Here is a 26,120-nt window from a genome sequence, read left to right as displayed (position 1 = left end):
CAAAATGACTGGCTGTAGATTCTATCCAAAAGTTTGATCTAAATTGACCATGGTTGCAAAATATTGGCCAAAAATACGCAAACACTACGAAATATGAAAGTAAGATGAAAAAGAAACATTCTATTGCCTTATACTGCAAGACTAAAACAAAATAAAATGGTCAAAACTCACCTTTTCAGTGATGATGTCCGAATAGATCACTCGTGTAACAGAAAGACCGCAAATGGAAGCACGATCAACTTCTAACTGTTGGAGTGGAAAATTCCATTCTACACATGCAAATTGTTAATGTGTGTCCTTCCCCGCACACAAATGACACGCTATGATAAAAAAATAGACCACAACTCATTTTATAGCCCAGAAATTCATACAAGACCAGCTACCATCATAACATATTCTGTAAGAAACATACTCTATACCTAACTTTCAGCTTTCGTTTTAAAAAACAAAATCGCAGATTTATAACTAAATTTTTATATGGCGTAGGGATTTTAAGTTACTACTTTTGGTGAGGTAGTGACCTTGACCTTGAGGCTTTCTGTTTAGATCAAAACACACAATCGTATTGGTTTTGGGTATGCGGAAAATGGAGTTACAAGGGTGATCAAATATTTTGCATGATGTTTTATTACGGTTATGATTATTCTGTGAGCGCACCAATCCTTAGGTGTATAAAGTTACAATTTATAATACAATTAGTGATAACTGTAGACTTTTCAGTGGACTACAACCTTTTTAAGGGAATGCGATCTAGTCAACCATTTATCACGTCACAGATCAAGCCACCATTTTTCCACAAATTTGCAGAATTTTTGCCAAATTCTGAATAGAGTATTCACATCAAAGATTTACTTTTATCTGTATTATTTCTTTCATCATTTTATTTCAAATTAAAACCAAGATCACCGTTCAAAACCGTATAGTTTATTGACTCCGAGTATATTTAGTCGGGTACCCCCACAGTACCCAGTTTCTGAGACAGACCCATACACACACACACACACACACACACACACACACACACACACACACACACACACACACACACACACGCGTATACACAGTGCTCAGCGTAAATGAGTACACCCCCTTTGAAAAGTAACATTTTAAACAATCTCAATGAACACAAACAATTTCCAAAATGTTGAAAAGACAAAGTTTAATATAATATCTGTTTAAGTGATAACGTGAAAGTAAGGTTAATAATATAAACTTAGATTACACATTTTTCAGTTTTACTCAAATTAGGGTGGTGCAAAAATGAGTACACCCCAAAACAAAAACTACTACATCTAGTACTTTGTATGGCCTCCATGATTTTTAATGACAGCACCAAGTCTTCTAGGCATGGAATGAACAAGTTGGTGACATTTTGCAACATCAATCTTTTTCCATTCTTCAATAATGACCTCTTTTAGTGACTGGATGCTGGATGGAGAGTGATACTTAACTTGTCTCTTCAGAATTCCCCAAAGAAAATAATTTCCTTACACCACAAAGGTGAAGGCTACAAGAAGATCAGCAAAGCTTTACTTGTCAGTCAGAAAACTGTAGCAAAAGTGGTACAAAAATTTAAGAAAGCTGGAACTGCAACCATCTCACAGAGATGTCCAGGTCGTCCACGGAAGTTAACACCTCGACAGGAGTGCTGTCTGATGAGAAGGGTTGAAGAAAATATGCATGCAAGTTCAATGCAGTTATCTAAAGAAATAGAAAGCCAAACTGGGGTGACTATTTCCCGCGACACAATATGGCGTACACTGCAGAGGAATGGCATGCATGGATGCCGTCCATGAAAGAAGCCTCTCCTAAAGCCCAGGCACAAAAAAGCCCGCCTAGAGTTTGCCAGGGCCCATGCTGACAAAGATGAAGACTACTGGGACTCTATACTCTGGAGCGATGAGACCAAGATAAATGTTTTTGGAACTGATGGCTTCAAAACTGTATGGCGTCGCAAAGGTGAGGAATACAAAGAAAAATGCATGGTACCTACAGTGAAACATGGTGGTGGCAGTGTCCTTATGCGGGGCTGCACGAATGCTGCTGGTGTTGGGGAGCTGCATTTCATTGATGGCATCATGAATTCACAGATGTATTGCTCTATACTGAAAGAGAAGATGCTACCATCACTCCGTGCCCTTGGTCGTCGTGCACTTTTCCAACATGACAATGATCCTAAACACACATCTAAGGCCACTGTTGGCTTTCTGAAGAAGAACAGGGTGAAAGTGATTCAGTGGCCAAGTATGTCTCCTGATCTGAACCCAATCGAACACCTATGGGGAATTCTGAAGAGACAAGTTGAGCATCACTCTCCATCCAGCCACTAAAAGAGGTCATTGTTGAAGAATGGAAAAAGACTGATGTTGCAAAATGTCGCAAACTTGTTCATTCCATGCCTAGAAGACTTGGTGCTGTCATTAAAAATCATGGAGGCCATAGAAAGTACTAGATGTAGTAGTTTTTGTTGTGCGGCGTACTCATTTTTGCACCACCCTAATTTGAGTAAAACTGAAAAATGTGTAATCTAAGTTTATATTATTAACCTTACTTTCACGTTATAAGTTAAACAGATGTTATATTAAACTTTGTCTTTTCAACATTTTGGAAATTGTTGGTGTTCATTGAGATATTGTTTAAAATGTTACTTTTCAAAGGGGGTGTACTCATTTACGCTGAGCACTCACACACACACACACACACACACACACACACACACACACACACACACACGTGTATATATAGTACACACACACACAGTAGGGCAAAAAAGTATTTAGTCAGTCACCAATTGTGCAAGTTCTCCCACTTAAAAAGATGAGAGAGGCCTGTAATTTTTCATCATAGGTGTACCTCAACTATGAGAGACAAAATGAGAAAAAAAAATCCAGAAAATATCACACTGTGATTTTTAAAGAATTTATTTGCAAATTATGGTGGAAAATAAGTATTTGGTCAATAATAAAAGTTCATCTCAATACTTTGTTATATACCCTTTGTTGGCAATGACAGAGGTCAAACGTTTTCTGTAAGTCTTCACAAGGTTTTCACACACTGTTGCTGGTATTTTGGCCCATTCCTCCATGCAGATCTCCTCTAGAGCAGTGATGTTTTAGGGCTGTCGCTGGGCAAGATGGACTTTCAACTCCCTCCAAAGATTTTCGATGGGGTTGAGATCTGGAGATTGGCTAGGCCACTCCAGGACCTTGAAATGCTTCTTACGAAGCCACTCCTTCATTGCCCAGGCGGTGTGTTTGGGATCATTGTCATGCTGAAAGACCCAGCCACGTTTCATCTTCAATGCCCTTGCTGATGGAAGGAGGTTTTCACTCAAAATCTCACGATACATGGCCCCATTCATTCTTTCCTTGACACGGATCAGTCGTCCTGGTCCTTTTGCAGAAAAAACAGCCCCAAAGCATGATGTTTCCACCCCCATGCTTCACAGTAGGTATGGTGTTCTTTGGATGCAACTCAGCATTCTTTCTCCTCCAAACACGACAAGTTGAGTTTTGACCAAAAAGTTCTATTTTGGTTTCATCTGACCATATGACATTCTCCCAATCCTCTTCTGGATCATCCAAATACTCTCGAGCAAACTTTAGACGGGCCTGGACATGTACTGGCTTAAGCAGGGGGACACGTCTGGCACTGCAGGATTTGAGTCCCTGGCGGCGTAGTGTTACTGATGGTAGCCTTTGTTACTTTGGTCCCATCTCTCTGCAGGTCATTCACTAGGTCCCCCCGTGTGGTTCTGGGATTTTTGCTCACCGTTCTTGTGATCATTTTGACCCTACGGGGTGAGATCTTGCGTGGAGCCCCAGATCGAGGGAGATCATCAGTGGTCTTGTATGTCGTCCATTTTCTAATAATTGCTCCCACAGTTGATTTCTTCACACCAAGCTGCTTACTTATTGCAGATTCAGTCGTCCCAGCCTGGTGTGGGTCTACAATTTTGTTTCTGGTGTCCTTTGACAGCTCTTTGGTCTTGGCCATAGTGGAGTTTGGAGTGTGACTGTTTGAGGTTGTGGACAGGTGTCTTTTATACTGATAACGAGTTCAAACAGGTGCTATTAATACAGGTAATGAGTGGAGGACAGAGGAGCCTCTTAAAGATGATGTTACAGGTCTGTGAGAGCCAGAAATCTTGCTTGTTTGTAGGTGACCAAATACTTATTTTACCGAGGAATTTACCAATTAATTCATTAAAAATCCTACAATGTCATTTCCTGGATTCTTTCCCCCCATTCTGTCTCTCATAGTTGAAGTGTACCTATGATGAAAATTACAGGCCTCTCTCATCTTTTTAAGTGGGAGAACTTGCACAATTGGTGGCTGACTAAATACTTTTTTGCCCCACTGTATATATCATACACACACACACACACACTTTGTCCCAACTTTTTTGGAATCGGGGTTGTAGATATTTTATTTATATATATATATATATATATATATATATATATATATATATATATATAAAACCCCGATTCCAAAAAAGTTGGGACAAAGTACAAATTGTAAATAAAAACGGAATGCAATAATTTACAAATCTCAAAAATTGATATTGTATTCACAATAGAACAAAGACAACATATCAAATGTCGAAAGTGAGAAATTTTGAAATTTCATGCCAAATATTGGCTCATTTGAAATGTCATGACAGCAACACATCTCAATAAAGATGGGACAGAGGCAATAAGAGGCTGGAAAAGTTAAAGGTACAAAAAAGGAACAGCTGGAGGACCAAACTGCAACTCATTAGGTCAACTGGCAATAGGTCATTAACATGACTGGGTATAAAAAGAGCATCTTGGAGTGGCAGCGGCTCTCAGAAGTAAAGATGGGAAGAGGATCACCAATCCCCCTAATTCTGCGCCAACAAATAGTGGAACAGTATCAGAAAGGACTTCGACAGTGTAAAATTGCAACGAGTTTGAACAGATCATCTAGGAGTGCATAATATCATCAAAAGATTCAGAGAATCTGGAAGAATCTCTGTGCGTAAGGGTCAAGGCCGGAAAACCATACTGGGTGCCTGTGATCTTCGGGCCCTTAGACGGCACTGCATCACATATAGGCATGCTTCTGTATTGGAAATCACAAAATGGGCTCAGGAATATTTCCAGAGAACATTATCTGTGAACACAATTCACCGTGTCATCTGCCGTTGCCAGGTAAAACTCTATAGTTCAAAGAAGAAGCCGTATCTAAACATGATCCAGAAGCGCAGACGTCTTCTCGAGGCCACAGCTCATTTAAAATGGACTGTGGCAAAGTGGAAAACTGTTCTGTGGTCAGACGAATCAAAATTTGAAGTTCTTTATGGAAATCAGGGACGCCGTGTCATTCGGACTAAAGAGGAGAAGGACGACCCAAGTTGTTGTCAGCGCTCAGTTCAGAAGCCTGCATCTCTGATGGTATGGGGTTGCATTAGTGCGTGTGGCATGGGCAGCTCACACATCTGGAAAGACACCATCAGTGCTGAAAGGTATATCCAGGTTCTAGAGCAACATATGCTCCCATCCAGACGACGTCTCTTTCAGGGAAGACCTTGCATTTTCCAACATGACAATGCCAAACCACATACTGCATCAATTACAGCATCATGGCTGCGTAGAAGAAGGGTCCGGGTACTGAACTGGCCAGCCTGCAGTCCAGATCTTTCACCCATAGAAAACATTTGGCGCATCATAAAACGGAAGATACGACAAAAAAGACCTAAGACAGTTGAGCAACTAGAATCCTACATTAGACAAGAATGGGTTAACATTCCTATCCCTAAACCTGAGCAACTTGTCTCCTCAGTCCCCAGACGTTTACAGACTGTTGTAAAGAGAAAAGGGGATGTCTCACAGTGGTAAACATGGCCTTGTCCCAAATTTTTGAGATGTGTTGTTGTCATTAAATTTAAAAATCACCTAATTTTTCTCTTTAAATGATACATTTTCTCAGTTTAAACATCTGATGTGTCATCTATGTTCTATTCTGAATAAAATATGGAATTTTGAAACTTCCACATCACTGCATTCCGTTTTTATTTACAATTTGTACTTTTTCCCAACTTTTTTGGAATCGGGGTTGTGTGCAATATATTTTATATATATATTTTTTCTCACACACACACACACACACACACGTGTGTATATACAGTATACGGTATATACATATACACACACACATATATATATATATATATATATATATATATATATATATATATATACACACACACACACACACACACACACACACACACACACACACACACACACACTGGTGCTTGAAAGTTTGTGAACCCTTTAGAATTTTCCTTATTTCTGCATAAATATGACCAAAAACATCATCAGATTTTCACACAAGTCCTAAAGGTAGATAAAGAGAACCCAGATGAGACAAAAATATTGTACTTGGGTCATTTATTTATTAAGGAAAATGATCCAATATTACGTCTGTGAGTGGCAAAAGTATGTGAACCTCTCGGATTAGCAGTTAATTTGAAGGTGAAATTAGAGTCAGGTGTTTTCAATCAATAGGATGACAATCAGGTGTGAGTGGGCACCCTGTTTTATTTTAAGAACAGGGATCTATCAAAGTCTGATCTTCACAACACAGGTTTGTGGAAATGTATCATGGCACGAATAAAGGAGATTACTGAGGACCTCAGAAAAAGTGTTGTTGATGCTCATCAGGCTGGAAAAGGTTACAAAACCACCTCTCAAGAGTTTGGACTCCACCAATCCACAGTCAGACAGATTGTGTACAAATGGAGGAAATTCAAGACCATTGTTACCCTCCCCAGCAGTGGTCAACCAACAAAGATCACTCCAAGAGCAAGGCGTGTAATAGTCGGCGAGGTCACAAAGGACCCCAGGGTAACTTCTAAGCAACTGAAGGCCTCTCTCACATCGGCTAATGTAAATGTTCATGAGTCCACCATCAGGAGAACACTGAACAACGTTGTGTATGGCAGGGTTGCAAGGAGAAAGCCACTGCTCTCCAAAAAGAACATTGCTGCTCGTCTGCAGTTTGCAGATCACGTGGACAAGCCAGAAGGCTATTGGAAAAATGTTTTGTGGATGGATGAGACGAAAATATAACTTTTTTTTTTTTAAATGAGAAGCGTTATGTTTGGAGAAAACACTGCATTCCAGCATAAGAACCTTATCCCATCTGTGAAACATGGTGGTGGTAGTATCATGGTTTGGGCCTGTTTTGCTGCATCTGGGCCAGGACGGCTTGCCATCATTGATGGAACAATGAATTCTGAATTATACCAGCAAATTCTAAAGGAAAACGTCAGGACATCTGTCTATGAACTGAATCTCAAGAGAAGGTGAGTTATACAGCAAGACAACGACCCGAAGCACATAAGTCGTTCTACCAAAGAATGGTTAAAGAAGAATAAAGTTCATGTTTTTGAATGGCCAAGTCAAAGTCCTGACCTTAATCCAACCAAAATGTTGTGGAAGGACCAGAAGCGAGCAGTTCATATGAGGAAACCCACCAACATCCCAGAGTTGAAGCTGTTCTGTACGGAGGAATGGACTAAAATTCCTCCAAGCCACTGTGCAGGACTGATCAACAGTTACCAGAACGTTTAGTTGCAGTTATTGGTGCACAAGGGGGTCACACCAGATACTGAAAGCAAAGGTTCACATACTTTTCCCACTCACAGATATGTAATATTGGATCATTTTCCCCAATAAATAAATGACCAAGTATCATATTTTTGTCTCATTTATTTAACTGGGTTCTCTTGTACCCAATGTACCCAAATCCTTTAAACTAGCAGTTATCAAACCCCTGATTAAAAAACCTGACCTTGATCCCTGTCAGCTGTCCAATTATCAGCCAATATCAAACCTCCCCTTTATCTCCAAGATCCTTGAAAAAGCTGTGGCACAGCAGTTATGCTCATATTTACATAGGAATAACATCCATGAAATGTATCATTCAGGATTTAGACCTCATCATAGCACAGAGACAGCACTGGTTAAAGTAGTAAACGACCTACTGTAGGCGTCTGATCAGGGCTGTGTCTCGCTACTTGTGTTGCTTGACCTTAGTGCAGCATTTGATACCACTGATCATTCCATTCTTCTGGATAGACTAGAAAATATTGTGGGAGTTAAGGGAATGGCCCTCTCCTGGCTCAGGTCTTATCTAACTGATCGTTATCAGTATGTTGATATAAATGGTGATATTTCTAGACGTACCGAGGTAAAGTTTGGTGTTCCACAAGGTCCGTCTTGGGTCCACTGCTTTTTTCTCTATATATGTTACCTCTGGGCGATATTATTCGTAAACATTGTATTAGTTTCCACTGTTATGCTGATGACACACAGTTGTATGTCTCTGCAAAACCCGATGAGAGACACCAGCTTTATAGAATTGAGGAATGTGTTAAGGACATTAGACACTGGATGCTTATTAATTTCCTTCTGCTTAACTCTGACAAGACTGAAGTACTTGTACTAGGACCGCATACAGCTAGAAGTAAGTTTTCTGATTACACAGTAACTCTGGATGGCCTTTCTGTTTCTTCACGTGCAGCAGTAAAAGACCTCGGAGTGATTATTGACCCCAGTCTTTCATTCGAAACTCACATTGATAACATCACCCAGATAGCTTTCATTCATCTCAGAAATATTGCAAAGATAAGAAATTTAATGTCATTGCATGATGCGGAAAAACTAGTCCATGCTTTCGTTACCTCCAGGTTGGATTATTGTAATGCTTTACTGTCTGGATGTTCCAATAAGTGCATAAACAAGCTCCAGTTAGTTCAAAATGCAGCAGCAAGAGTCCTTACTAGAACTAGAAAATATGACATCACGCCTGTCTTATCCACACTGCATTGGCTCCCAATCAAATTTCGTATTGATTATAAAATACTACTATTGACCTTTAAAGCACTAAATGGTCTCGCACCACAGTACCTGAGTGAACTTCTGCTCCTCTATGACCCGCCACGCCTACTTAGATCAAAAGGTGCAGGCTATCTGCTGGTACCTCGTATAGTGAAGGCTACATCAGGGGGCAGAGCCTTTTCTTACAAAGCCCCACTGTTATGGAACAGCCTTCCAAGTAATGTTCGGGAATCAGACACAGTCTCAGCATTTAAGTCTAGGCTGAAAACATATCTGTTTAGTCAAGCCTTTTGTTAATGGTGTTTATGAGGTAAAGGAGTAGATCTGGAGGGTCCTCAGACATAGTGTGTTTTGGTAAACTGGGATGTATGGATGCTGTCAGTCCCCACTCGCTTGCTCACTCGAGTTTGTTGACAGTGTAGTGGCTGGCTGCTTTATGTCCCGGGGCTCCCTCATGCCTGTGTTACCTTCTGGCTCTCTCCTTTTAGTTATGCTGTCATAGTTAGTTGCCGGAGTCCCTGCTTGTACTCGGTGCAATATGTATACTGTTCCTACTTATTCAGGTGACATTGGGCATACCTAACCACCTGTGTTTTCTTTCCCTCCCCCCCACCCCAAATCTGTCCCTCTGAGTTACATGGAGTCAACAGGAAATCTTTTGGTGGAGACCTCGACTGGCTATCGTAGCCTGCAGGGAATCGGCCGTCAGACATTCTGTCGCATGTCCCAGACCCGGTGAAATGTAACTAAATTGTCTTGGCCAGCCCTAAGGGTCCCATCTGCATCTCATCATTGCTGAGGAGTGTGCTCCCATCACCCAATCAAGCATCCAGCCAGAGCAGGTCATGATATATTTTACCATATTAACATGCCATTGTTGTGTGTTATGCCTGATGTAAAGACTCTCGTCTCTGTGAGCCTACCACACAGATTTAATACTTGTCATTTTTAGGGCATACCTAACAACCTGTGTTTTCTTTCTCTCTCTCTCCCCCCCCCCAATCTGTCCCTCTGAGTTACATGTTGATCCTGGGATTGAGATGCTGGCCTCTTCTGCCCCTCGGACCTGCTTGATCCATCCTGGTGCCCTGTGTCTGGTCGGAGTTTTATCGCACCGCTCCTGTGAAGGACGGCCCCATGAGGACAGTTGAGGGTTATACCTGTTAAAACTGTTAATATTATAGTCAGGCTGTCTGTTGTTGCCCAAATGAGGATGGGTTCCCTTTTGAGTCTGGTTCCTCTCGAGGTTTCTTCCTCATGTCGTCTGAGGGAGTTTTTCCTTGCCACCGTCACCACAGGCTTGCTCATTGGGGATAAAATTAGCTCATGTTTTAAGTCGTTCAAATTCTGTAAAGCTGCTTTGCGACAATGTTTATTGTTAAAAGCGCTATACAAATAAACTTGATTTGATTTTTGATTTGATCTTCATCTACTTTTAGGACTTGTGTGAAAATCTGATGTTTTAGGTCATATTTATGCAGAAATTCTAAAGGGTTCACAAACTTTCAAGCACCACTGCGTGTGCGCATGCATATATCAAGCTGGAAATACAGTCAAGCAGGAAAGTCTGCACACCCCTATCATCTCCATGTTTTATTACATTACAGACTTACCCTACAATAGATTGAGTTCATTTTTTGTCACAAAATTTTCACAAAATAGCCCATAATGACAAAGTGAAAGCAGGTTTTTAGACATTTGTGCTAATTTATTAAAAATCAAAATGTAAAATATCATTTGTACACAAGTGTGCACACCCTTTAATATAATGCCCAAAAGTGAGCTGAGGTGCATTTTGTTTCCACTGATGCTGCTTGAGATGTTTCTACAACTTAATTGGAGTCCACCTGTGGTAAATTCAATTGATTGGACACGACTGGGGATTGTCAACACCTGCCTATATAAGGTCCCACAGTTGACCGTGCATGTCAGAGCAAACTCCAAGCCATGGAGTCAAAGGAATTATCTGCAGACCTCAGAAACAGGATAATGTCAAGGCATAGGTCTGGAGAAGGGTACAGAAAAATTGCTGCAGCTTTGCAGATTCCAAAGAGCATAGTGGCCACCATCATTCATAAATGGAAGAAGTTTGGAACCACCAAGAATTTTCCTAGACCTGGTCGCCTGGCCAAACTGAGCGATAGGGGAAGACGGGCCTTGGCCAGGGAGGTGAGCAGGAACCCAAGGGTCACTCTGAAAGAGCTCCAGCGTATCCTTGTGGAGATGGGAGAACCTTTCAGAAGATCAACCATCCAGGCAGCACTCCACAAATCAGGCCTTTATGGTAGAGTGGCCAGACAGAAGCCACTCCTTAGTAAAAGGCACATGACAGCCCACTTGAAGTTTGCCAAAAGGCATCTAGAGGACTCCCCAACCATGAGAAACAAGATTCTCTGGTCTGATGAAACCAAAATTGAACTTTCTGGCCTGAATACCAAGCGCCACGTCTGGAGGAAACCAGGCATCGCTCATCACCTGGTTAATGCCATCCCTACAGTGAAGCATGGTGGTGGCAGCATCATGATGTGGGGATGTTTTTCAGCAGCGGGAATGGGGCGACAAGTCCTAATAGAGGGAAAGATGAATGCAGCTAAGTACACCGAGATCCTTGAAGAAAACCTGCTCCAGAGTGCTCTGGACCTCAGACTGAGGCGAAGGTTTATCTTCCAACATGACAACGACCCGAAACACACAGCCAAGAGAACAAAGGAGTGGCTTCGGAGAAAGTCTGTGAATGTCCGTGAGTGGCCCAGCCAGAGCTCAGACCTGAATCCAATTGAACATTTGTGGAAGGAGCTGAAAATGGCCATGTACCGATGCTCTCCGTCCAACCTGACGGAGCTCGCAAGGATACAGTGGGGCAAAAAAAGTATTTAGTCAGCCACCAATTGTGCAAGTTCTCCCACTTAAAAAGATGAGAGAGGCCTGTCATTTTCATCATAGGTACACTTCAACTATGAGAGACAGAATGGGGGGAAAGAATCCAGGAAATGACATTGTAGGATTTTTAATGAATTAATTGGTAAATTCCTCAGTAAAATAAGTATTTGGTCACCTACAAACAAGCAAGATTTCTGGCTCTCACACCCCTGTAACATCTTCTTTAAGAGGCTCCTCTGTCCTCCACTCATTACCTGTATGAATGGCACCTGTTTGAACTCGTTATCAGTATAAAAGACACCTGTCCACAACCTCAAACAGTCACACTCCAAACTCCACTATGGCCAAGACCAAAGAGCTGTCAAAGGACACCAGAAACAAAATTGTAGACCCGCACCAGGCTGGGAAGACTGAATCTGCAATAGGTTGGTGTGAAGAAATCAACTGTGGGAGCAATTATTAGAAAATGGAAGACATACAAGACCACTGATAATCTCCCTCGATCTGGGGCTCCACGCAAGATCTCACCCCGTGGGGTCAAAATGATAAGAACGGTGAGCAAAAATCCCAGAACCACACGGGGGGACCTAGTGAATGACCTGCAGAGAGATGGGACCAAAGTAACAAAGGCTACCATCAGTAACACACTACGCCGCCAGGGACTCAAATCCTGCAGTGCCAGACGTGTCCCCCTGCTTAAGCCAGTACATGTCCAGGCTCGTCTGAAGTTTGCTAGAGAGCATTTGGATGATCCAGAAGAGAATTGGGATAATGTCATATGGTCAGATGAAACCAACTTTTTGGTAAAAACTCAACTTGTCGTGTTTGGAGGAGAAAGAATACTGAGTTGCATCCAAAGAACACCATACCTACTGTGAAGCATGGGGGTGGAAACATCATGCTTTGGGGCTGTTTTTCTGCAAAGGGACCAGGACGACTGATCCGTGTCAAGGAAAGAATGAATGGGGCCATGTATTGAGATTTTGAGTGAAAACCTCCTTCCATCAGCAAGGGCATTGAAGATGAAACATGGCTGGGTCTTTCAGCATGACAATGATCCCAAACACACCACCCAGGCAACGAAGGAGTGGCTTTGTAAGAAGCATTTCAAGGTCCTGGAGTGGCCTAGCCAGTCTCCAGATCTCAACCCCATAGAAAATCTTTGGAGGGAGTTGAAAGTCCATGTTGCCCAGCGACAGCCCCAAAACATCACTGCTCTAGAGGACATCTGCATGGAGGAATGGGCCAAAATACCAGCAACAGTGTGTGAAAACCTTGTGAAGACTTACAGAAAACGTTTGACCTCTGTCATTGCCAACAAAGGGTATATAACAAAGTATTGAGATGAACTTTTGTTATTGACCAAATACTTATTTTCCACCATAATTTGCAAATACATTCTTTAAAAATCAGACAATGTGATTTTCTGGATTTTTTTTTCTCATTTTGTCTTTCATAATTGAGGTATACCTATGATGAAAATTACAGGCCTCTCTCATCTTTTTAAGTGGGAGAACTTGCACAATTGGTGACTGACTAAATACTTTTTTGCCCCACTGTATACCAAGAGGAATGGGCAAAAATGTCCAGAAACAAGTGTGCCAAGCTCGTAGCTTCTTTCCCAAGACACCTTGAAGCTGTAACTGCTGCCAAAGGTGCATCAACCAAGTATTAGGCTAAGGGTGTGTACAGATATGTAACCCCTAAATAACCTATTTTTGTCAGTAAAATACATACATGTTATTTACCAGCTGGGAGGTCCGTATCGTGAAATACCGTGACCGAGGTCTTGAAAGTGCTGACCGAGGCCCTATGGGCTGAGGTCAGTATTCAAGGCCGAGGTCACGGTATTTCACCATACGGACCGACCTTAAGCTGGTAAATAATATATTTTTTTCTTTACCAAATCCTAACAGAAAATGAGAGTGCCCGAAAGGGAAAACCGAGCCGAGGTGAGCCGCCATTTTGAATCCTCATTCACGGCTGTAATGCAAATTGCTTCCTCCTCGGTATACAAGTGCACTTCCATGGCAGGAAAAAAAAAACTACATTTTACCACCTATGTAGTCCCCTATTTATACAAATAGGAGTCATTCAGGATTCAGCCATGTTTTTGCTCGGTGTTAGCAAATTACAGTTTTTAGCTTTCTCCTGAAATGTTTTCTTTTATTTCTTCTTCCTCAGGGTAGTAAAACTCGCTTTCGCTGTGAACACTGTCGTTATTGCCATCCATGCTGTAAAATTAATGCTATTTTCCTGAGAAATGCTGGCAAAAATTTATAAGATTTTTGATAATCTTATAAATAAATCTTATAAAAAAAAAAAAAGATAAATGTTGACAAAAAAAAAAATACTACCATGTTTGTTGTTGTTGTGAACAAGCGTATCGCCAGAGGTCCGTAACTGGGGTCCGTATTGTAGGATACGGACCCGCTCGCCAGCCAATCAGAGCGCAGGATTTGGACCGCGAAAAAAATAAAATTGCATATTTTCTAAAAACCTGTTTTCACTTTGTCATGATGGGCTATTTCGTGTAGAATTTTGTGACAAAAAATTAAGTCAGTCAATCTATTGTAGAATAAGTCTGTAACGTAACATAGTGGAGAAGGTGAAAGGGGTGTGCAGACTTTCTAGCTTGACACTCTCATATATATGAAAATAGTACAAAGACAACATATGAAATGTTGAAACTGAGAAATTGTATTGCTTTTTTTGAAAAATATATGCTCATTTTGAATTTGATGTCAACAACATGTTTCAGAAAAGTTGGGACAGGGACATGTTTACCACTGTGTTGCATCAGCTCTACTTTTAACAATACTCTGTAAACGTTTGGGAACTGAGGAGACCAACTGCTGTAGTTTTGAAAGAGAAATGTTGTCCCGTTCTTGCCTGATATACAGTTTCAGTTGCTCAACAGTTCGGGGTCTCCTTTGTCGTATTTTGCGCTTCATAATGCACCAAATGTTTTAAATGGGAGACAGGTCTGGACTGCAGGCAGGCCAGTTTAGCACCCAGACTCTTTTAATATGGAGCTATGCAGTTTTAATATGTGCAGAAAGTGGTTTGGCATTGTCTTGCTGAAAGAAGGAAGGCCTTCCCTGAAAAAGATTTCGTCTGAACGGCAGCATATTGCTCTGAAACATGTATATATATATATCATTCAGCATTAATGATGCCTTCCCAGATGTACAAGCTACCCATGTCATGTGCACTAATGCACCCTCATACCATCACAGATGCTGGCTTTTGAGCTGTGCACTGATGATAAGCTGGATGGTCCCTCTCCTCTTTAGCCTGGAGGACGTGGTGTTCATGATTTCTAAAAAGAATTTCTACTTTTGATTTGTCAGACCTCGGGACAATTTTCCACTTCCCTTCAGTCCATCATAAAAGAGCTTGGGCCCAGAGAAGGTAGCGGTGTTTCTGGATATTGTTTATATCTGGTTTTAACTTGCATTTGTGGATGCAGTATTGAACTGTTTTCACAGTCGATGGTTCCTGAGCCCATGCAGTGATTTTCACTACAGACACGTCTGCTTTTAATGCAGTGTCGCCTGAGGGACTGAAGATCACAGGCATCCAATGTCAGTTTTCAGCCTTGTCTCTTGCATACAGAGATTTCCCCAGATTCTCTGAATCTTTTAATGATATTATGTACCATAAATGATGATGAATGTCCTTTACTGTCACTAGTCACAAGTACCAGCGAAATTAGCTGTCAACCCGTCCATACATATACACATACATTCAATTAACACAGGGGGAGTAGACAGGACAGGAAGGCAAGGATGAAAAATACAGTAGTAACATGAGGGGAGGGGAGGAGAAAAAAAGCAACCCCCACACTATGTTCCTGGGGGGAGTACAGTGTGGGAACTTTAAAAAAAACCCGCCTCAGCACATAAGCACAAAAATAGCACAGTACACTTTACACATGACTCGGGACTCGAGGGGGAAGGGGGTGAGGGAGAGGGCGAAGGTAAAGGTAACCCAGCGCAAACAAGCAGTCCGGTCCTGCAGCCAGACGGCGCTTACCGACTTGTCATACTGGGGGTAAAAGCGGCAACCGCGGGAAGAGGGGGGAGGAATACGAGTGTGTCTAACAGCAGTGATCTCCGGGGGGGAATTGTTGCCCCAGCAACAGCCTTGGCCAAGGCCAGTGCTGTCTGAGGGAGCCAAAAGCAGATAAGATAGGGATTGTTTGGTCTTGGGGCGAGTAGACACATTCCTTTACACGACTACTCTGATTGTCCATTCTGGTCTCAAATCAAATCCATTTTCCTTTGCAAAGCCGAAAGCTTCTCCATGATGTTATCCATGTTGCGGTTCAAGTTCTGAATAGCCACAGTCTGAGTGCCGACAGCTCTGCCCACCGCTTCAATCATGTCGGGCAACTTTATGGGGCTTTGGACAGCTGTCGCCGTTTTCTGATTTCCTCGATAAACCAGGGCAATGCCTAATCCAATCAGCAAAAGTCCTGTAATCATGGTTCCAAATAGGTAGATGTCTTCAATGTCCTCCGCAGAAAGAACCACCAGGCACACGACTCGACACCGCTCCCACGCATCCATCCATTTTTTTTTCGTTTCCGTTTGAGAGTACGTCGTGCGCATTCTGGCTGCCGCTTCTCACCAGAGCTTTTTTTAAATTTTCTTTTCTTTTCAATTTTCATTTTATTTATTTATTTTTTCTGTGTTTGTGTAGTTTGATGTTTGTTTGAGTGTTTTTGTCCGCCGGTTGTGGTGTAGCTCCGGACCCAGTTTTGGGCGTTGGTTCCCTCTAGGCCTTGGTTCGCCGTGGGTGATGCCTGCGCTCCCAGCTGTGACTGCAGTGAGCTCGCTGCTCATTTAACATTCGTGGTTGTCCAGCGCTCTGTGCTTTAATGCTTGGCGTGATGTTCTGAGCGATGTTGCTCGGTGGTGTCGCAGCGGCTGTGCAGGCGGTTTGGGACACACCAGCGCTCTGCGTGGCGGAGCTTCTGTGCTCGCTTTGTGGATCCATGGCGTGGTGTTTGAGCGATGTGGCTGACGGCGTCACGGCGGCTGTGCTGGAGATGTGGGACTTGTTTTCATGCGCCTTTTGGTGGGACTGTGGTTGCTACACCACTGGAATTACATCCTGACCCCTACTTGGTGGACTTTTTACTTTTATTTTTTATTATTTATTTATTCATTTATTTTTATTATTTTTTTTCTTTGTCTATAATTGTAAAGCGTCCTTGGGTTTCTTGAAAGGCGCTATATAAGTTGAACTTATTATTATTATTATTATTATTATCATCATCGTGTAGCCAGCTGCGAACGTTCCGGCAGGACAGGCTGGTTCCCCCGAACCCAGGCTTCTCGTCGAGAAGATTGTGTCAATTGCATGAAGAGACCAGTTTATCAATTCCATGGTTTTTAGTTTGGAGAGCAGTGCGGAGAGAGTCTCTCAAAAGTATAGACACTAGGCAGACGAGACAGCAGAAGCAGGAAAGATAAGGGAAGGGAGAGGCAGAGAAATGCGACCGCCTTCCGTGAGAGCACGGAGAAGAATGATGTGATCCCCAAATTCTTTGCAATTTTACATTGAGAAATGTTATTCTTAAATGGTTGCACTGTTTGTCCACACAGTCTTTCACAAAGCGGTGAACCCCTCCCCATCTTTACTTCTGAGAGACTCCGCCTCTCTGGGATGCTCTTTTTATACCCAATCATGTTACTGACCTGTTGCCAATAAACCAAATTAATTTTTTTTTAGCGTTACACAACTTTTTCAGTCTTTTGTTGCCCCTGTCCCAACTTTTCTGAAACATGTTACTTACATCAAATTCAAAATGAGCAAATATTTTTCAAAAAACAATAAAATTTCTCAGTTTCAACATTTGATATGTTGTCTTTGTACTATTTTCATTGAAATATAGGGTTTCCATGATTTGCAAATCTTTACATTCTGTTTTTATTTATGTTTTACACAGTGTCTCAACTTTTTTGGAATCGGGGTTGTATATTTTATATATATATATATATATATATATATATATATATATATATATATATATACACACACACACACACACACACACACACACACACACAGGGAGTGCAGAATTATTAGGCAAGTTGTATTTTTGAGGATTAGTTTTATTATTGAAAAACAACTATGTTCTTGATGAACCCAAAAGACTCATAAATATCAAAGCTGAGTATTTTTGGAAGTTGGAGTAGGGCTTTCTTAGTTTTAGCTATCTTAGGAGGATATCTGTGTGTGCAGGTGACTATAACTGTGCATAATTATTAGGCAACTTAACAAAAAACAAACATATACCCATATACTCATTTATTTTCACCAGGGAAACCAATATAACAACTCAACATTCACTAATATACATTGCTGGCATTCAAAAAAACAAACAAAAAAAAACAAATCAGTGACTAATATAGCCGCCTTTCTTTACAAGGACACTCAAAAGCCTGCCATCCATGGATTCGGTCAGTGTTTTGATCTGTTTGCGATCAACATTGCGTGCAGCAGCAACCACAGCCTCCCAGACACTGTTCAGAGATGTGTACTGTTTCCCCTCCTTGTAGATCTCACATTTGATGAGGGACCACAGGTTTTCTATGGGGTTCAGATCAGGTGAACAAGGAGGCCACGTCATTAATCTTTCTTCCTTTAGACCCTTTCTGGCCAGCCATGCTGTGGAGTACTTGGATGCGTGTGATGGAGCATTGTCCTGCATGAAAATCATGTTTTTCTTGAAGGATGCTGACTTCTTCCTGTACCACTGCTTGAAGAAGGTGTCTTCCAAAAACTGACAATAGGACTGGGAGTTGAGCTTGACGCCGTCCTCAACCCGAAAAGGTCCCACAAGCTCATCTTTGATGATACCAACCCATACCAGTACCCCACCTCCACCTTGCTGGCGTCTGAGTCGGACTGGAGCTCTCTGCCCTTTGCTGATCCAGCCACGAGCCCATCCATCTGGCCCATCAAGACTCACTCTCATTTCATCTGTCCATAAGACCTTAGAAAAATCAGTCTTGTGATACTTCTTGGCCCAGTCTTGACGTTTCATCTTGTGTGTCTTGTTCAGTGGTGGTCGTTTTTCAGCCTTTGTTACCTTGGCCGTGTCCCTGAGTATTGCACACCTTGTGCTTTTTGACACTCCAGTGATGTTGCAGCTCTGAAATATGGCAAAACTGGTGGCGAGTGGCATCTTGGCAGCTTCACGCTTGACTTTCCTCAGTTCACGGGCAGTTAGTTTGCGCCTTTTTTTTCCAATGCGCTTCTTGCGACCCTGTTGACTATTTTGAATGAAGCCCTTGATTGTTCGATGGTCACGCTTCAAAAGCTGGGCAATTTTAAGAGTGCTCCATCCCTTTGCAATATATGTCACTATTTTTGACTTTTCTGAGTCCGTCAAATCCCTCTTCTGACCCATTTTGCCAAAGGAAAGGAAGTTGCCTAATAATTTTGCACACCTGATATAGGGTGTTGATGTCATTAGACCACACCCCTTTTCATTACAGAGATGCACATCACCTGGTATGCTTAATTGGTAGGAGGCTTTCAAGCCTATGCAGCTTGGAGTAGGCCAACATGCATAGAGAGGGTAATGTGGTCAACATACTCATTTGCCTAATAATTCTGCACTCCCTGTATATATATATATATATATATATATATATATATATATATATATATATATATATATATATACACACACACACATACATACACACACACACACGTGTACAATATGGAAAAACTTAAGAACTGACATTACATTTCAAACTAGTTGTGTACTCACCAGGATGGCACTGACTAGTGCCATCTCAAATGCTGTGGGTCCGAGATTAAAAACGAGGGCGCTGAGCACGAAACTGATGCCGCGTGTGCCTCGGTCAATAGCCTTAGACAGGGCGCCTGTCTGCCGGCTCAGGTGGAATGCCAAGTCCAGGCTGTGCAGGTGTAGGAAGACATTCTTGGCAATGCGTCGGATAGAGCTCTGTGCCACCTTACCAAATACAGCATTACGAAGCTCGTTGAAGAGTGCTGAACCCGCTCGAGACACACCGTCTGAGACAAACAAACAGTTTCTCAGCAATTGATTTAAAACAGTTCTGGCTGTGCTTGATATTTTAATTGTCAATCACAGATGTGATTAAAGAACAAACTTTATGCTGACGTTATTCACACAGCAGGTCGAGATTACATTATATTACAATATATTAGCATCACAGTGCCTCAATTCCATTAAAGCATTGTTTAAATTATATTTAAGCCACATTAATATAAGCCTCGTTGTAGTGAGAAAGATCTACACAGTTCAGTTTGTAAATATAATTTTAAATCGACCTCTCATGAATGTTTCTCCAGAGATTACGTGTACAGAGCTTATACAAGGGAAAAACAAAAAACCTCTGCCCTGTGCCCTTCACCACTTATCCTGAAAGCAGGGTACATAATGACGTTACTGGACTCTCTCATAAAGCCTCTGAAGGACAACAAGGGTGGAACAAAAGCATCTTACTGCAAGAGATCACATCCTTTCTCCCTCAGCATTCAAGCTTGTGAATGCTACATACAATTTCTATAACAAATTCTGTTCAGGTACAAAACAACAACAACAACAACAAAAAAAAAAAAAAGTGCGCGCACGCAGAGGCACAGACAGACAGCTCCAATTAATGGTCTGTGTGCACTGAAACTAATGGCTCTCATTAAATTTGCAGCCACAGGGAGAAATGACAATACATTTGGACGGTATGCTACAATAACTCTTGCAAAGTGAGTGGTTGCTATTACTCGTTAAGTTCATTTTATTTTCCTCAAGTGAGCAAGCACATAAGCAAGTAAGATAAAATTCATGTAAAAGCATCACCCTTTATGCATTCAAATCTGTTAGCTGTATTTTAGAGCAGCCTGTGTCATACTACCTACTGCAATAGCAATGCCACTGAGTGTAATCTGTGCTTTATTGATCTGATCAATTTTTTCATTATCTAAGGCCCCTGATTTGCTGATCAGATTCTATATCACAGCCCTGGCTTTACCCTGTCCCATTCATTAAGTGTTTAAAAGCATGGAATCTGAAATATGAACTGGGAGACAGAGGCAGTGTCTTAGTGCCATGTCATGTCAAACAGATAGAGGTGTCAACAGCATCAAGAATGAGTCCAGCCAGAGGATCTCCCTATCAGAGGAAATAAAAGTGACGCCAAATAAAACACCAAATTATAATTAGCATCTGTGTCAGCAGACATGACAAGTCCTCACTAAAACAGCAAATGGTTTAAAAGCAATATGGGCACCAGTCTTACTAGGTAAAGGTCACTTGCCTCATAAGAATCCTGTTCTGCCTGAGATGAAGTCAAAACACCTGCCAAGTAAGGAGGAGGGGGAGTGGAGCTACTTACAGCCAATGAGAATGGCCGTTGCCATAGTGGCCACCGTGTTTGGCGCGTCGCTGAGGTTCAACATGTGTCCAGACATCTGGTTCAGACTGTCTACTGCATATTTAAACATGAAGGGCACCATCACGTTGGTGAGCTGGAGGATGGGAGGAAAACGAAGAGAGAAAGGAAAAAATGGGGAGTGGAGGAAAAAAAAAGGTAAACAGTAAGCAAGAGATGGAGTAAGCTGAGGAAGCATGCTGATGAACAATAGAGTGGCACTGCATTAGGGGCAGAGTGTTTTGCACACACTCCTCCAGACAGATCTGGAAATGAGTTGGTTGATGCATCCGCTAATGGAATTGAAATGATTATTAAAGCTAATTAAAAGCTTAGGGACAGCTGCTTGGCTGTCGAGCTCTGCCTTGCATTAAACAGGGCCGGAGTGCGTATGCAATGTGCCATTTCCCGTTAATTTGCTCCCCCTACTTTTGTTTTAACTCCTGTGCCCAATGAGATCAGGAAAGTAGGGGATGAAATTTTAGTTGAATGGCAGTATTCCAGTTTTTTGGTGGATTACTTCCCCATCCTGTATCACTGCATAATGTTTAAGCACAAACAACATACAAAGCAAATGGCCTTTAACAACAATCATGCATGTAAGGCTGCTATGAATAGAAACAGTGCTTCAAAATAGCAGTTTTTGCAACAAGCAAGAATTACTGAAGTGGAAAAAAAAATCCAGAGAATTTGCTGCCAACACCCAGCTAATAACTTCATTTTTTTAGTCTCACTTCCATATGTCTATAGTGCTGCCCTTTTCAGTAAAGAACATGTCTGAGGGCTATTCAACTGAAACCAACTTTAATTACTAATGCAACTTTGCATGAGAAGAACACTGGAGGGATTGAATGTGGCTAAAAATCCACTGCAGTCATGACAAAAAGGCTGCTTTAAGATTTCTCAATGTGATATACATTTTAATGAAAGACCGCTGATGGACATTCTTTCCTCATGAATGTGCCCAGCAGGATTAAGTGGTATGGACTCAGACAGGCTTATAAAACTGTGTGGCTTATCAGTTTCTGACATGCTTGTCAATCTTTATCTATGTTTCCAGATACATCCTCTCCTGAGCTCCAATGTGAACACATGGGGAAATATTAATGCCCCCTTCCCTTGCACCTGATCCTGCAGGACTAAGGCATGCTGGAGGCACAAAATTACAATCCTTCAAAAGACACATATTGACTACTTTCACATACCCATAATGCTTTGCACCTTGGGGGTAAACCAAGTGCTATATTTGTTTACTAAGTCAGACAACCTCAGTCATTTCTTCGAATTCACACGGGGGAAAAATGACTTTTCCTGATTTAAAGTTTTATAGAATACCTAAAGAGGCTAAGTGTTGAAAAGTGTGGTTAGACAGAATTTGCTGTCAAAATTTTACCCAGACAGACAATACATGACTGTGTTCTGCACCCTTCAGTGGTGGGTTAAAGTTTGATGATCCAAGTCATCCAAGTAGCCTACAACCCCTTAGTCTTTGTGTTTAGTCATAAAAAGTGAAAAACAAAATGCAAACGATGCAGTGTAAGTAAGCTTATATGTACTTCCCGTTTTAGTGCTTACATAGGTAGATCAAATATAGTACTTGACCCTGTAGTCCTAACAGCTTCCTCTAGCAGCCCAAAGATTGTTGTAAACTGGTAGCATATGAGCTCTAGGAAAATCAGAGTGAAGGAAATCAAAATCAACTTGCACTTAAAAAATAAATATGACAGTTCCGCTGTGTTTACAGTACTTATTTGACTGAGTGAATTCCTTGCTTGTGTTCCCATGCATGAAGCATTTTCTTACGGCTTTCTCATCATAACCAGCACCCAGCAAAAACGATTTCACTGTGGATTCTTTGATGATCGGTATCGAGCTTTCGAAGCTCTTCTGCCAATCTTTTAACTTCTGCAAGTAATTAATTGTTGGAACACCCGTGTTGACAGACAAAGAAGGCTGCTGAAGTTTGTTTATATTTTGGTTAACTCCCCCTGGCGCAAAGCATGGTAATGTGAACATAGTCAATAATAATACAACACATAGTATACTACATTTTACTGTGACTGGGCTCAACGATGGAGTGTGCATGCAGCAGCAGTTCATTTGTCCTCATGCTGAGTGAGAATGGATGTAATGTCTATCACACTAGTGGAAATAAATTAACAAGTGTCTTCCTATGGTTCAATAAAGTCCACGTACCTTAGCTCCGGCAAGCAAGCCAAGTGAGATGGCCACTCGAGCTCGCAGATCTGGTCGATCCTTAGGCCAAACATATGCAAACATGGCTGATAGGATCTTGGCGGAGTCCACCTCCTTTAGCTAGGGAAAGATAAAAACACATTAATTCTGTACCATTTCTCATACTAATGAGAAAGGAAGGCGCAAGTCATTGTCGAAACAAAAAAAACAAACAAAAAAACATGCCATCACCTCAAGGGCTGGAATGGCCGGTCCTTTAGATGTTACTTTGTTCACAATAAAAATAATTTGACTGAAGTTTTAGAACAAGAGTATCAAAGTCTAGCTCTGCATGACGGTTTAGCATTTTCCTTTCTGCAACACACAATTCACCTCATGTAGACTTGACAATTAACTAATTGGATGAACCTGATTGCACATTAAAGCTGTGTGTACTAAGGTCCTCTGGGAGTATAATTAGATTAATTTGTTTTTAAAATTGTTAAATCAAGCACATTTTACTCATATGTTAAGCAGAATTTGAGCCTTCCTTTAACCAGGTTAGCTTCTTGAATTTAAAATCTCTTTTACACTGTATGCTTAATTACACTTGAGCCATTTTTACACAGATATTCTGTATTATTCTATCCACATTCACTGCATATGAGCAATCGCATGCTCTACTACTAGGCTATCAGCTCATATACCATGAGTAGAGAAAAACAAAATGGGGGAGTGTGCTGCTGAACCAACCGAGGACAAACTAAAAACTCTACTCAAAAACAAAACCCCAAAAAATACAAAATAAATAAATAAAAAACCTAACAAAATATGGAATAAAAGTATTTGATGGTAAGAACGTATCTTTTAATTTTTTCAAGAATTATTACTATAGCATTTTTCATAAATTGTTACCGTCATTTCGCCGTTTTGTTTACATTCTAAGCGGAAATGATTTTGTTGGACATTTTGTATAAAAGTTATTTATCGAATTTGCAAAAAATAAAAATGCTCTGTTTCTCAAAATCCAGTGAATGTGGATAGAATAAAACAGTTATTCCACTCAATCTTGTCGTACATGGCTTATAGCCAACTCGGTGCCTCATCGACTAACAGCTCATGTACAATTCGATTTCATGGAATAACTTGAATATTGGCATAAAAAAAGGCACCTCAGTATTCCAACTTTAATGATTTACACTGAACCAAATAAAATGGGCAGGAAGCCATGCCACTTTGTGTTTTTATACCGTAAGCTGGAGTTCTGCAACCAGAGGCGTGACACATCACAATGGAGCATCAGCATCTGTGTGTCGGAAATTTGAATACCCCGAGCCACAGCTGCTTTAAAACAACAGGGACTGAACAGAGCGTTGAGGTGCTTCTGTTAGCTGTGCACATTTACACCACTCTTTAAACACAAGCAAAGTTACTGAGCATCATATACAACACATCTTTCTTTCTTTCCCTTTATTTAACCAGGAATAATCCCACTGAGATTCAGAATCTCTTTTGCAAGGGGATCCTTTTTTTAAAAGACGTAATCACGTCTGTTAAATAATTCACATTTCAGAGAAGAAACCACCTCAATATATATTGAGGTGGTTACTTCCCTTAAATGTGAATTATTTAACAAACGTGATTACGTCTGTTAAAAAAACGTTTGCATCCTGTAGAGCACAAACTGAGCCGGCTTTTCAGGGAATTAAAAAAGTGTCACAGAAAACTGCACTTGAAAATGAGACCGAGAGAATCAGAGTGAAAGGTAACGAGGAAGAGAGGAGTGGAGAAACTCATGTGAGCAACATGTTTGTGTGATCAGAATTATTTTGGAGGAGAAATTGAAGAGAAGTAGGAAGCAATTTGAAGCAGGAAGGCGTGTGAACCTTAGACACTGCAGATGGAGACATTTTAATTTATGCTGGTCTCAGAAAGAAGAATATCAGAGTGAAAAATGTCACACTTCTGTCCCGCCTGCCCCTTTCATACAGACGTCAATTCTGGCTCTGTTACTATCAATTATTCTGTCTCAAAGGTAGAACACCACAGACTCCCCTGTTCCATATTTAAACATTTTATACAGAATGCAAGGTGGAATAAAGGTGTAAAATTTCTACTGTGAACAGGTTGTGTAAAAGGGGTCAGAGATGTACAACATATTCAGACACTTAAACATGACACTGATGCTCCAATTTGCAACTATGTTCGAGTACTGCATTTCGTCCTGATCAATACAACCTCTTTTAAGCACTTAATACTTGGATTTTGCTTTAGATAAAAAGGTGTGCTGAATTAATGTAAATTTACCTCTCTTCTATTCTAATCAGTGTTGTAGTTGAGTCACTAAACCTTGAGTCCAAGCCCAGTCTTGAGCCCCCAGTGTTCAAGTTCGAGTCAGGTCCAAGTCATTAAAGAAAATTTTGAGTCGAGTCCACTATTGAGCCGAGCCGAGTCCAAGACTCCAACCGCACCATTTGACGGTGGCTGTTGCTGCCTTTATGTGAAACCGTCTCTGCTACTGTGCTGGACTAACATTACTGCTTGACTGCCCCATTTTAGTGAAAGCTTGTTCATCGCTCAGCAAGCCCCGCTATCAACAGGGCAAATAACATAAGAGAGGGTTAACACTAGTTAGTTCATTGGTCAGCAAGCAAGCCCTGCTATCAACAGAGCAATGAACATAGGATGTCACTTACTTCTCTGGGTGTCATCTTGCCAAATGACAATTGAAGTTCAAGCTTGTCTTCGTCGT

At 41.3% G+C, this 26,120-nt stretch overlaps 1 protein-coding gene across 5 annotated transcripts in view; it reads right to left on the bottom strand.

Moving 5' to 3' along the window:
* abcb7 (ATP-binding cassette, sub-family B (MDR/TAP), member 7) overlaps positions 1 to 26,120 on the bottom strand; it is a 172,016-nt gene that overhangs the window by 56,748 nt on the left and 89,148 nt on the right. For all 5 annotated transcript variants that reach the window (XM_060927517.1, XM_060927518.1, XM_060927515.1 and 2 more), the window contains 3 exons: positions 23,390 to 23,509; positions 21,158 to 21,290; positions 19,549 to 19,817 (listed from right to left, as the gene is read on the bottom strand). In XM_060927517.1, the coding sequence (XP_060783500.1) occupies positions 19,549 to 19,817; positions 21,158 to 21,290; positions 23,390 to 23,509 (522 nt within the window). The remainder of the gene's footprint in view (positions 1 to 19,548; positions 19,818 to 21,157; positions 21,291 to 23,389; positions 23,510 to 26,120) is intronic.

This window comes from Neoarius graeffei, chromosome 8 (genome assembly GCF_027579695.1).
Source record: "Neoarius graeffei isolate fNeoGra1 chromosome 8, fNeoGra1.pri, whole genome shotgun sequence".
Classification (NCBI taxonomy): domain Eukaryota; kingdom Metazoa; phylum Chordata; class Actinopteri; order Siluriformes; family Ariidae; genus Neoarius; species Neoarius graeffei.
The sequence above is the reverse complement of the archived record's forward strand: the minus strand, read 5'-3'. Positions and strand labels throughout refer to the sequence as shown.